This window comes from Grus americana, chromosome 6 (assembly GCF_028858705.1).
Source record: "Grus americana isolate bGruAme1 chromosome 6, bGruAme1.mat, whole genome shotgun sequence".
In the NCBI taxonomy this organism is placed as follows: Eukaryota; Metazoa; Chordata; class Aves; order Gruiformes; family Gruidae; genus Grus; species Grus americana.
Window position 1 is genome coordinate 26,191,134 of NC_072857.1, and position 13,288 is coordinate 26,204,421.

Genomic DNA, 13,288 nt, shown 5'->3' on the forward strand with positions numbered 1-13,288 from the left:
GAATTCTATACAAAAATATGTAAATTACTAAGCAATGTTTCTATCACCTATAAACTGTTCACTCAAATCAACTGGGTGATACACTGGATGTCATTGCTTTCCCAACCACGTCTCTTGGGCAGCATCCAGTACAAAAGTGCAGCAGCACTTTTGTTTCAGCTTTCTTTTTGCTTTATTGCTCCAAATACAACCTAATCATTAAAATTAACAAAATAAAAATAAAAAGAAGTAATAGAACCTCACATGTGCCCTGGTCCTGTAGACATGGTAGTTTTAACATAGATGTTTCTCCAAGTTATTACATTTGTTATTTCAAAGCCATGCGATTCATGCCAGATCCACGAATGAATGACTGGACAAAAGTTGGGATTTTACTGTGTCTATTTTACTAAATAATTCAATTCAGTTGTAAGACAAAGTTTAAGGTTGGGTATTAAATGTGTTTTCCACAAGCATCCCTTGATGAACTCTGACCCACAAAGTGTCTTTCAGTATCAATATATAATGGATATAAACATGATAAGTTATAACTGACTTTCCACTTTGGTGAAATGTGTCAATTCTTCCCCTTTCCAGTTACTCAGAAAATAATAAATACTAAGTTACTTCTTCCCTCTGCACAGATTCAATTTTTTTTTTTTAATTGAGGTTCTAATTGTGAACTATTCCTAAGAAACTGTTATTTTTAGGGATTAATTCCAATACACTCGTACAATATATTTTTCCTAGGCTTTGTAAATTTCACTGTCACCCAGCTCTTTTAACCTTATCAGCATTGTTCTAAGTAACTCTCTTGGTTTTAAGCCTGACCAAATTTGCAAGTCTTTCTTAGATGAAGCTTTAATAGGCACTTCAGTAGCAAATTCTGGCTGGTTTGTTCTGACTTGCACTAAAAAATTTAATAAAACAAATTTGATTAAAGATTAAGAAGTTGAAAAATTCTTTAGAATGTTAAATTCTGAGCAGGTATATTTAAAAAACATAGGTCAAAATTTCTGAATAGCCAGTCTCTACTGTCTGAATGAAATCAATGGTCCAAATTCATTCTGTCTATTGAGGAGTCTACACACACGTACACACAGTGGCATACATTTGGGTAACTACGAGAAGGCTACAACAACGTAGGCATCTTCCAGTGACTAATCTAGGATCTTAGTGCAGAGATGTGCTGTCAGTTTCATGGTCACCTCATCTGGAGATCACAGAATTGAACAGTTATTTCAGAAATTGCTGGAAAATGATGGTGGGGAAAATGCTGGGGAAAAGAATGACAGGTGGGCAGTGAGTGAGCAAGCTGTCAGACAGGCTTTGGCAGCATGAGGACTTTCAGCGCTGGTGTGACACCTAGGATCAAAGAAGCATGAGGATGAATGTGCCATGAGAAAGTTTAGGCCACTTTTTAGAGAGTGATGTTTATTACTGAAGCAAATTAATACTGGAAAAACTAGCTTGCAGAAATATAGACAAAATTACATATTGGTGGCCCACTAGACGAGGGGGGCTGGAGGTGAGTCAGGTCTTTCCTCAAAGGATGGAAATGGAAGACAGAAAAGGTCTAGTGAGAAGAACCTGCTGCTTTTTTAAATGAAGTATGGAGTGATGAAAAGGGTGGAGAAATTATAGCTGCCATACTTCACATCTGATAATTTGCTGTTTCACATATCCTTGACTTCTCCCCTTGGCAGCTGACGCACAGTCTAGGCAAGGACTGACAAAGCTGTGGCTTAGTAAAACAGGAAATAGCGGTATGGACATCAACTGGGTGAGATGATTCTCCTGAGGGTGGCTTTTTGGAACACACAAAATTTTGAGTGAAATCTGGGCTCCAAGTCAATGGTGAAACTCCCATTGACTTGGAATGGAGGTAACAAGATTAATTAGGCTCAATTTTGGCTCATCAGCAGATCATAGGACAGTCTGTATTGAACTGAAAGGAATGTTACCATTACTTGAATTTCTACAGAACATCACAAATTTAATGTCTTGTAGTATTAGTCTATGTTATCAGCTTACAAAATAAAAATTTTAGAGCTCTAAATCAATTACTAATGTATCCTATCTTTCTACGGACTTAAAGATATTATCACCCACTCCAACTGACCAGAATATTTCACATAGTAAATTATTTACTTTTACATCCAGGATCCTAAGGCTTCAAAATGTTCTTTAAGCTAAAGCAATTAATTTCATAAAATGTAGGTCTGGTTTTGTATTGCCTGTATTTCTAAGACTACATTTATTCATTGACAATTTGGAACCTTTCAGACACATTTACCGTATATCCATGAGAAAAATATGTTTGTCTGTTAGGATTTTTATCATTCTAAATGCATACCCAGTCTTTCACTATCTAATTTCCTTTTGTGTATTGTCCTCAACATGCAACCCATATGTTGCAACTTATTTATGATCTCTGCTGCACGGAATTTTGGCAACTGAAATATAACTTAAGTGTTTTGAGGTGGGGGTGAAGATGACTATTTGATGTCGAGTTCTGTTATTTATTTGATGTATAGTGTCGTACCAACAGTACAGCAGATTATCTGTGACATGATGTCATACTTAACTGCTGACAGCTGTAGTTGTGTTCCATTGTGTTTTTGCCATGACTTCCTTCCTATTATTCACACTGTTGCAAAAGTGAAGTAGTTCTGTGCTTGTTTTGCATTGGATTTTTGTAAGACTGTAAATGAGAAGACAATCAAAGCCCACCAATCTATAACAATATCTGTCACTTTTGAGAATCAATGGATTAAGGAGTAAAATTCCTTTCAGAGTACACAACAATGGCCATCAATTTGATTTAAAAAAAAAAAATCAACATGAACCGCAGGTACCTGTTTAGTGTTTGTAGGAGACAGAGTATTGTTTTTCTTCTCAGTAACACCTTCTGAATTTGTAAGCAATTTACCTGATGCCATCTGAAAGAAAAATGTTTAAAACCCACTTTTTTCCCCTGATTAATGATTTAACAAAACATAATTTCCATCATTACTTAGTTGAAATTCTGAGCTATAAGGCTTCTCTCATAGCATGTTACTTATAAATCAAGAACTTTCATAGCTTGTCTCTAGAGGTTATAGGAATATTAGGGCTCTGCGAAATACTAACAGCAGTCGCCTCTCTTACTTCCAATATTCCCTTAAGTCTTACATTAAAGGGGAGAGCAGAATGTGTTCTCCCTTGAGGAAGGAGGAACCATCCAGTGGATGTCCCCTCCCTGGAAGTGTTCAAGGCCAGGTTGGATGGGGCTTTGGGCAACCTGGTCTAGTGGAGGGTGTCCCTGCGCATAGCAGAGGGGTTGGAACTAGGTGATCTTTAAGGTCCTTTCACACCCAAACCATTCTATGATTCTGAAAAGAATATTATTTTAGAAAAGAAAAAGAGATACATAGGCAAGTAAAATGAAGGCTAAAAAATTAAAATTCATAGGGAAAAATATGCAGATTGGACAGAAGACAAATGGGTAACTAAAAAAAATTGAAAGGGAAATGACCAAGACTACACTGATAACATTCATCTTAAGGGAGGCTTCAAAATTGAAAAGCAATAAACTTTCCAGCAATACTAAAGCCTTTTAAGAAAAAGTGTTCTAGTTAAAAAGAAATAAAAATCTAACTAACCTGCTGCTTTTGTTCCTCTGCTTTGTCTTTAATAACAGCCTCACACACTTCTTGACCATTTCTTTCTTCTTTTTGAACAGTAACCAACTCTTCAGAAAACTCCTCTTTCTGCCACATGAAAAGAAAATTAAGTAAGCTTATACACAATAGAAGGCAGCAAATGATAGCTACACAATGACTTATGCTCTCTACAACAGAGTAAGAAAAAAAGTGCAATGTTATCTAAAACCTGTCATCATCACAGGTGTAAATGCCTTATGGCAAAAATATGCAGCAAAGCCTGATTAATGCATTCCTGAACAAGCAAAGATAACATTTTTCAAAGCTGAGGGGATCTTTTCTGAGGCACGGATAGTATAGGACACCAAAGACTGAAGAACCCAAGTAGCTGGTCAAGAATCTGAGCAATATTAACCAATTTGTACTCAGCATAAGCAAGGGAAAAGAAAGGATGAAGAAAGTTACACTATTAGGAAAAAAGAGGATAACAAATCCAGAAAAAAAATCAGGATTTCAGGAAAACAGTTCTAGGGAGGAAAGAAAGTTTTGTGAGTGTCTAAAATTTTCAAATTTGTCTAAAATGTGGAAAGGGGAGTATGTGTTCTCAGCATAAAACATCACCAGGCAGCATTTGCATTTGTTCTTATTTTCCTCCCTCCTTCAACTTCCCATCTGGACAGTCCATAACCATTCTGAATGTAGTTAACTGTACTTTAGATAAGCTAGTTTTACCATTCTTTTTGGCTAACAATTATTTCCAGCTTAAGCCTCAAAGACTGCACAACTGGTTAGAAAGTACTTACACATAACAGAAATCCAGACAACCATATTGTATTTTATGAAGACTTCATGAATCCCTTAAAATTGTCATGGAAGAAAGCTACAGATTCCAAAGAACATCACAGTGGCATAACATAAGGAAGACCAAAAGTTTTATAGTTACAGTTTTGTGTATTTCACATATTCAGGTGTCCAATCAAAAGTTACAGTCCTAAATAAGTTCTTATAGGAAAATGCTGGATTATTAATTTTCCATTCTAGCATTAAACAAAAGCGAAAAATTCTCAGTGATCTATGCAATCTATTTTTTTCTGAAGAAATAGTAGTCTTTAATTTTGCACTTGAAAAATCCAAAAATTGTTTTCTTCTGACATTCAACAGCCATGTAAAATGAGGAAAGATTGCACAATACATTTCCCCTTAAGTATTACACTTTAAAAATGACAGGAAGTGAGACTCAATTCATAGTCATGGCATTCCATACTCATGGCACACTCATCAGAACATGAAACTAAAAATGTTGTTGATCCCTTTAATGTTTATGTTATAAGCCATGCTCTTCTAATTTAAATTATTTTGGTTTTAACACAACTTGTTTCTTGGGACAATTTTTCCAATAGGGAGCCAAGCTAGGTTGTTCGGCATTTTATAGATCTAGCAGTTACCTACATTACAGTATCAAGGGAAGAAGAAATATGAAAAAAGGTATCTGTCTAGATACTCAAAGAAATTGTGACATTTTCCCCTAAAGGTTACTTGAAAGCAGTAACAGTTCTGAAAGAAGTTGAGAAAAAGAAACCTCGGAGGAATGTTCAGTGCACAAACAAGTACCACTTCATTGATTCATTACGATCATTACCTAAGGTAATGAAAAAGTGAACAATTCAGAAATGTTTCATCCTACCATAGATGATTCTCAGTTAAAAGTACTGATTCAGACACTAAGCCTGACAAGTTGATGCAGATGCAATATATTCTCCAGATTAAAAAAAAAAAAATACCTTAATCTCCTTAAGTTCTCTCAGAGATTTACACAACTCATCAACAGAATTAATGATTTCTTTGTGCTTTAATACGGCTTTTTCAACATACTTCTTTCCTTCTTCAACACCTACAACATGAAAGTAGAACAGAATCCCTCAAATAGATGTGTAACAATGTACATTGCAACCCCAATATACTACAATAATTACATTTTTCTGTGTTTTGTTTTGCTGAAGGAGTTCTGTGATTCCTAGCAATGTGTTTCCTACCTTTTACTAGCTTGAGATGGGCCCCCATAGTCACTACAGGCCTTCTGCTAGGCTTCTCCTTGAACAAAATTACTTCTATTTGGTTAATGATACTACTTTAAAAGATGCTGACCTCATAAAGTGTCTCCTAAACTAGTTGCCTTATTATACAGCTAAGAGGCACTTACATCCCTCTTATAAGAAATGTAAAGGCAGGATGGAGAAGCTTTTTCCCATGTAATGATCTAAAAACCACAACACAGCTTCTTTCTCCCAGTATTCCTAATCAGCTGGTGTCAAGAATCCATTCTGTCAGCTCCTTTCTTACAGATAGGAATGTTTAAAATATTGAAAAAGTAAACAAAAACAAAAAAAAGAGAGAGAGAAGGAAAAAAACCCAACCCTGATCTGTGCTCTCTAAATAGTCTTTTCAACACTAAATTAGAACAATTTAAAAGCACAGTTTGACTCTGAAATTTCTTCAGATTTACTACTTGAATTCATAGGCTACACAGTATTCTTGCACATTTGGACGGTCACCTTCTTTGGATAAAATAACTTCATTGAGTATATAAACATTATGAGTGGAAGAAAAAAAGCAAAATGTGAAGTTTGTTGACCTTCATTCTTTTTGGTCAACAATGTTCCAAATCAATACAATTGCAAATACAGTATTTACACAATCTGCATTTTTTGCTACTAAGATGCTTAAGAAAGTTGGAAATCAAATACCACTTGTTATTCAGTGTTAATGCAAAAAATTCACTCAGCACTGAGTGAATTTTCCAAGCTCATAAATATTACAACGACATTTACACTTTGATTTCAAGGTGAACTCAGGCTGTATACAGAAAACCAGACTGTCAAGTACTTTCATATTTTTATTTTTTAATATGTTCTGAAATCCTTCACCTTCTCCAGTCAATATTTTAAAACATTTGGTTTTTAAACTTCATGGGATTTTCTTCCTAAATGAACTAATCTAGGAATCTGCTTCCTCCTGTCCTAAATTATTAGTATTTTTTTCCCCACAGTACAATACCAGACAGCTCCTCACCATATAACCGTTTAGCGAGGTCTATAATCTGCTGTATTTTTTCTTCTTGTTGAGGCACTGTAGGCTCAATAAATTTATTGAATTGCTTGTAGAGAGTCTCTATTGCTTCTCTTGTTTTGCATTCAGCAGAATACTTGCCAACTCTAACGACTGTTGCACTCACATCTTCAAACCAAAATTGACTCTGATGGATAAAAACACTGCATTATAATGAATTCTTATCAGCTGTTGAAGCTTTTGTAGAATAGACTGGACAATTCTGAGACTTTCCATAATCGGTGGCATACAGTATGTCTTAAATTTTCCAATTTGAATTTAACCTGAAAAGCATTTTTTCATTACCAATGCTGCTTCAAATATTAATAGCTGTTAAATTTTCTTTAAACACTAGATCCATGCTCATCTTACAAGCATGGTGAGGTTATTAGTTAACGGTTCTGCAAACAAATGTTTTATTTCTGAGTTCTCTCCACCATGTACATCAACTGACTAATTTTGCAAACTTCATTTCATGGCCATGGCCCTCTGTAAGGGCAGCAAGTTTGCTTAGATTTAGTCTACTAGCAAACAGGGGTTTTGGTCTCAGCAACCATTAAAATTGCTAGGAGTCTCTTTACTGACAAAAATGGCCTTTAAAACATACCCTTACTGAACATTTTTGGTTATCAATACTCAGACGAGGATAGAATCTGATGTTCACTCAGCATTATCTGCATTGCATCATTATAGCAAGCAGCTAACAATTGCCATTTTTAACTGCCATTAAAGTCAGTATTTAACATTGTGTCTATTTGCTAAAAGAAAACTGGTGAGTAAAAGCTGATACTTTATACTGAGTAAAAAAAAAAAGGCAATCTTAAATTTTAGCTCCAGGAAATAATTTATTTCCCTCAAAGTAAATGGGGAGTTTAAAAATGTAAATGCACAACAAATGGTAAAAAATTGCTTTGCTAACGATATATGAAATGACACATTGATCAGATCACTGGACACTGAAAACATCTTTTAAACAAAACTTTAGTATTGTGATCCATCATTAAGGGAATTTATGTGTCATGCATTTAGATCACTTTGGAGATATGAACAGTGTTATTTCTAAAAATAAATAATGATGACAGGAATGTGCTTGCCTCACAGCAGATGAACCAACACAATGTGGCAAGAGGGAAAATACTGTTACAAACATTTATTTTTTTTCTTTAAAAAAAGGGAATGCATTAGGCAGTCCTCAGACACATTAAAATGAAGTTACAGAAATCTCTGAAAGGACTTAGACTGAAGTTCAGGAAAAAAAATATCCATATACTTAACAATTAAGTCTATTAAAAAAAAATATACACTGCTTTTAAGTGTAAATGAACATTTATATTTCAGTTCCAGAATTACATACCACACAAACAGTTCTTCCTGACAACTAACAAAATGGGTATTGTGATAACCTGGCTCTTGTGGTATACAGCTATCAAAGTGGGCCTTGTGGCACTTTCTGTGTTGCCTCGGAATATACTTAGAGAAAATGAGCTCATAAGTATCATAGATATGCTGAATCACTATGAAAGTCGTGTAGAGGTGGAGACCCCAGTCGTATGTATAGCAGTGCAAGAATATGGTCAAGTTGCATGTTTTTCCCCCCTACCTCCACAAAGTTACAAAGAAAACATAGAAGAAAATACAGATTTTTACCATTCTGCTACTTTTGGAAGCCACAGAATTTGCCTGAAGTAGTTATAAGCACTTTTATCTATCCCAGTGCTGGATCATTATTAAAGCCACAGTGGGGATCTCAGGTTTACTAGTACCTCTTCCATCATCTGTTGCAGATGCTCCACGAGATCCAGATTTTGCTTGTAATCCTCCACAACTCTGCTAAAGTCATTCAGCTGTTTTTGTAAGTCACTGATTGACGCTAAGAGGACTCTAACTTTAGCATTAGGTTCATTTGCTACAGAGCCAATGACTTTCTTCTCTAAATTATCCATCTTCTTTTTAAGAATCTGTTTAAAAGATGTAGCAATGTTAAACACCACAACAAAAATGTTTCTATCTTTAGAACAAAAAAGGAAAAAACATGAGAAAACCCACACTTCTTGTCCTGAAATAACTTTCATTGAATTTGGAAAGGAAAAAAAACTACTAAGCCATTGGAGCCTTTGGCAAAATACAAGTCAATTTAAGCATCATAGTTATTTATGTCCTAGTATACTAACATATTGCTTAAAAAGCTGATGTAAGCAACATCAGTGACAATCTAGCATAATCTCAAAGACCAAGGGGAACAAGTATTCGTACTAGTACTTTATGCTATCCGGCATAAACATGACCTGTAAGTTTTAGGATAAGATGGTATACATGTATATATATTTATATATTTTATATCCTGGGAACACCACTCTTGACAGTTGATCAAGACTTCATTGTGCTAGTTGTTTTACAAGTGATGCAAAAAGACAGGTCCTTGATTTTGTTTGGAAAGAAAGAGATTGGTTTAAAATAGGAAAGTATTTCATGAAGTGTCCATATAGACACTTTTAAGAATATACACTGGTAGGAATAGTGTTGTTAGCAGGTCAAAGGAGGCAATTGTTCCCTTCCGCGTAGCAATAGAGAGGCTACATCTGGAGTCCTGTGTCCACTTTGGGCTCCCCAGTACAAGAAATACCTGGACATACTGGAGCAAATCTGGCAAGGGGCCACAAAGATGACTGAGTGACTGAGCATGTGTCATACAAGGACAGAGAAAGCTCAGGTTTTTTTAGTGTGAAGAAGACAAGGCTCAAGGTGGATTTTATAAATGTGCATGAAAATATGATGGAGGGGGGGGAAATAAAGAAAACAGAACCAGACTCATCTCAGTGGTGTCTAGTGAAAAGATGGAGGCAATGGACCCCAGCTGAAATACAGAACATTCTGCCTAAGCGGAAAAAAATCAAAACAAAACAAAAACCCCAGCAAAACCCAGTTTTTTTACTCTGAGGGTGGAACAGCTTGCCCACAGAGGTTGTGGTCTCCACACCTGGAGATATTCAAAACCCAACTGGACATGACACAGAGCAGCCTTTTGTAGTTGACCCTGCTCTGAGGAAGGAATTTCAACTAGATGATGTCCAAGGTCCCTTCCAACATCAATGATTCTGTAATTTGAATTTGCAGATGAAATTGCCAAGAAAGGAGAAAAAAAAAAAGACAAGAAGAAAAAAAGTTGTAAAATGAATAGACAATGACAACAAAGGAAATAACAAAAACAGCTACTGAAAATTTCAAGTTAAAAAGTTGTGAAGGAAGAGATTGGCAGGGCAAATGAAACAAAAAGTGCTAGTTCTGATTGGCAGCTAAAAAGGTCATTGGAGGCTTTGGAAGAAGAGTTTCTGGTGAATGTAAAGAATGGGTGAGGTTAGCAGGGTTCTAAGGTGAAAATGAGCATGATCAACTCCAGGCAATGAATGCAGAAAAAGGTTCTGAAGACTTACATGATGAAATGAGAAAGACAAGAAAGTAGTTGGATGCCAGAGGGAATATGTGTGCATTTATTGTTGATTTGTTGATTTTGATAGGGTTTTTGTTTTATTTTGGGTTTTTTTAAGGAGAGGGAAGACTAGGTCACACATACTGTGAAGGAATAGATGCAAGAAGAATAAAAGATTAAATAGAAGAATAATGGAGGATAAAAGGAGTGAACACAGAGAAGTCAGGAATTGAGATAAGATCATTTCACTGAAGGAAATGGAAGAATTAAAGGAACACAACAATGAAAAATGTCTGAGTCAGTGACTGAGACAGGGGAAGGATATAAAGCTGAGTAACAGGAAAGCTCACAATGCCTTTTATATCTCCTCTGATCTGCTTGGCACAGGCCACAGCAATTCAACCAGTGAAGACTTTACTAAGACTAAAATTTCTAATATTACCTGTATTTTCTCTGCATACGTATCAACTTGCTGAATCTGTATTTTAAGTACTTTCAAATTTCGAGCTTTTTCAGTTTTCTTCATATAGTTAAACTTCAAATTGTTGAATTTCTTTTTGAGATCCTTAAATGATTCTCTGAGCTGAAACAGAGTAAGCATATTTATTAGTAAAAAAGAAACCAGAACATTTCAAGTCAGGTTTTTTCAAGAGCTGTTTAACAGATCATGATCTGAACACTGAAAACTTAATGCAGAAGTTAATAATACTATGCCATCTCATAAAGCATCTTTATTCCCTCAGAATTTCTTTCCAGTAGTGGGAACTCATAATCTTACAAAATTAACATTTTTTTCCTTCTGAATGCTGAGTATTGTTCCTAGAATGGCTGGGGCAAAAAAAAAAAGGATTGGGGCAAAGGATGAGATCTTTGCTCAGACAATCTATGAAAAAATCCTTTCCAAGAGCTTTCATTGATTTTAACTAGAGGCAGATGTCCTTCACATACTCTGGTCCATGTAGTGGAAATGGTACCCCTGTAAATGTATATCCATGCTTAGTTTCCAGAAAAACATAGTTTTATTGGGCTTGCACAAGTAGATATGTGTTTTTTCATAGTATTTTTCTCCTACAATACAGCATTTAGTTTATGTCAAGTTGTTTCTTTGGTTGTGCCCCCCCCCCGCCTTTTTTCAGGAACCCTGCTTCTGAAAGGAAGTGAGAGAGAGGCTTAATTTTATATACTATGCTAGTCCAAACATCTTAGTAAAATTATTCACAGCATACAAAGATGAATCCAGCTCTTTGCAGGATCAAGGTGTGGACTATATGAGCACCTGCCTTTGAAATTCTGCCTAACAGATACCCAAAGAAAGCCTCAACTAACTACAGCTAGATAGATTTGGTATCATGTGAGAGTATTATTACCAGTTAGCACTGACCTGGTGCAGCAAGCTCAACATTATGGAAAATGATTCTTATAATAATATAAATTAAGATGAACTAGTAGCTCTGATTATGAAGCATATGTGCCTTTCAAGACTGTTCAGATGGGCTTATCCGAGATAACTACTAATAAATTTAGTTATATTAAATTTATTGTAATTTTTTTCTTTTTTTTTACTTAAATGGTCTGTAGCTACATTTTCTTTAATCTACAAAATATTTTAAAAATCCAGAATGATATGAATGACACTGATGAAGCTCTAGGAAGCTACACTTTCATTTACACACATGTGGATCGAATGCATTGCCAATTTACCAGAACGGGTTTAATACACATCAAAAAGAAGAGCCATATATGATCAACATAATTTAAAAAACGGTGTTCATTTACCATGGGAACTAGTTATAATATAGGGTTGTTATGTTCTTTATCTTTTTTTTTCCAATGCCAATTACCTGTTTTGCTTTTTACCTGTCTTCTTACAAGTGTGCCCTTAAGAAACCACATGTCATTCTTTGCATTAGCAATGTTATATAAACATATCATAGTCAGCTAAATTATCTTTAAAGGACTATGAATTTTTTAAGTATAAAATATTTTGCAATATTTTTTCTCTGAAAGCTATGTAATTTTCAATTTTATTTACAACTGCAAAAAAATCCTTTAAGATACTGCAGTTAGTTTTGAATATCTTTAAGCAACAGATACCAGAACCAGACAAGTAAAAAACCTGCTTAAAATACACTTCTGGTACCTTATAAAAGGTACTGTTTTAATTACATTACAATTCCATGATCACATTTTCAATTTATTTATAATTAATTCATAAAACTTGAAATGGAAGAATACAAAAATGACTGAAATATATTTTTGGGGAATTTCACATCCTTTGGGTTGAAAATCTGCTTTTAGGAGAATGTAGAATAAATTATGTAAAATTATATTTATCTAAAGGAACTCATATGAAAGAAATGCAGTAGTTCTAGTGCTTTAGGGTCTGATCCTCCAGATACATGAATGAAAAGAACTTAAGTTACCTGATTAGTGCTAACAAGTTTGAGTCACATCCACAATTTGATATTTAGTTAATATATTTGAGGCTTTTTAAAAATACATATTAAAAAGTCTTACAGACTTCCCCCTGCTGCTCTCTTCTTCTCTGCCAAAGAATCCAGGGAGTAATCAATGCTCATTTTACAGCTACTCTTATTGGAACAGCTAGCAATCAATCATTTATTATTATTATTATTACACACTAATGTTAATCTGTCAAGGGATATATTTTTCGTTTCATCTAGTGGGGTGTTGCCACATGATTTCAGCAGTGAATAGACAGATGGTGTTCACTCAGTGTAATGGAAAGGAAGGGAATTCTATCACTAGCACTATGATCTCCAGTTAGTTTAAGCTTTTTATCCCACGTAAGTACACAGAATAATAATATCTAAAAGCCCTCTGTTAATAAAACCACTTCTGTAGAACAATATTTTGCATTCAGAACACAAGATCCTTATTTGCTGGTTTAATTTTGAGGAAGAGAAGAGATGAGCAAGAGTTTATTTCAGTTTATTTTACTGGCTTATGCACATACATAGACTAGTGATCATTTATAAGGCCAGAGGCTCTCCTCATAGCAGTATGTGAAATTAGATCGCCTTGTTTCAGATATGATGGCTCATGTGTCAAAGGTCTGCAGCTGCTGTCACTCTTCTCTTTTAGCCTCAGTGGAAAAATCAGATTCAGCTCA

General features: G+C 35.0%; 1 protein-coding gene across 1 annotated transcript in view; it reads right to left on the minus strand.

The window, feature by feature from the left end:
* CCDC141 (coiled-coil domain containing 141) overlaps positions 1 to 13,288 on the minus strand; it is a 97,341-nt gene that overhangs the window by 14,080 nt on the left and 69,973 nt on the right. The window contains 6 exon segments of the mRNA XM_054830244.1: positions 2,838 to 2,921; positions 3,624 to 3,731; positions 5,405 to 5,514; positions 6,693 to 6,876; positions 8,492 to 8,686; positions 10,598 to 10,738. Of these exon segments, the coding sequence (XP_054686219.1) occupies positions 2,838 to 2,921; positions 3,624 to 3,731; positions 5,405 to 5,514; positions 6,693 to 6,876; positions 8,492 to 8,686; positions 10,598 to 10,738 (822 nt within the window).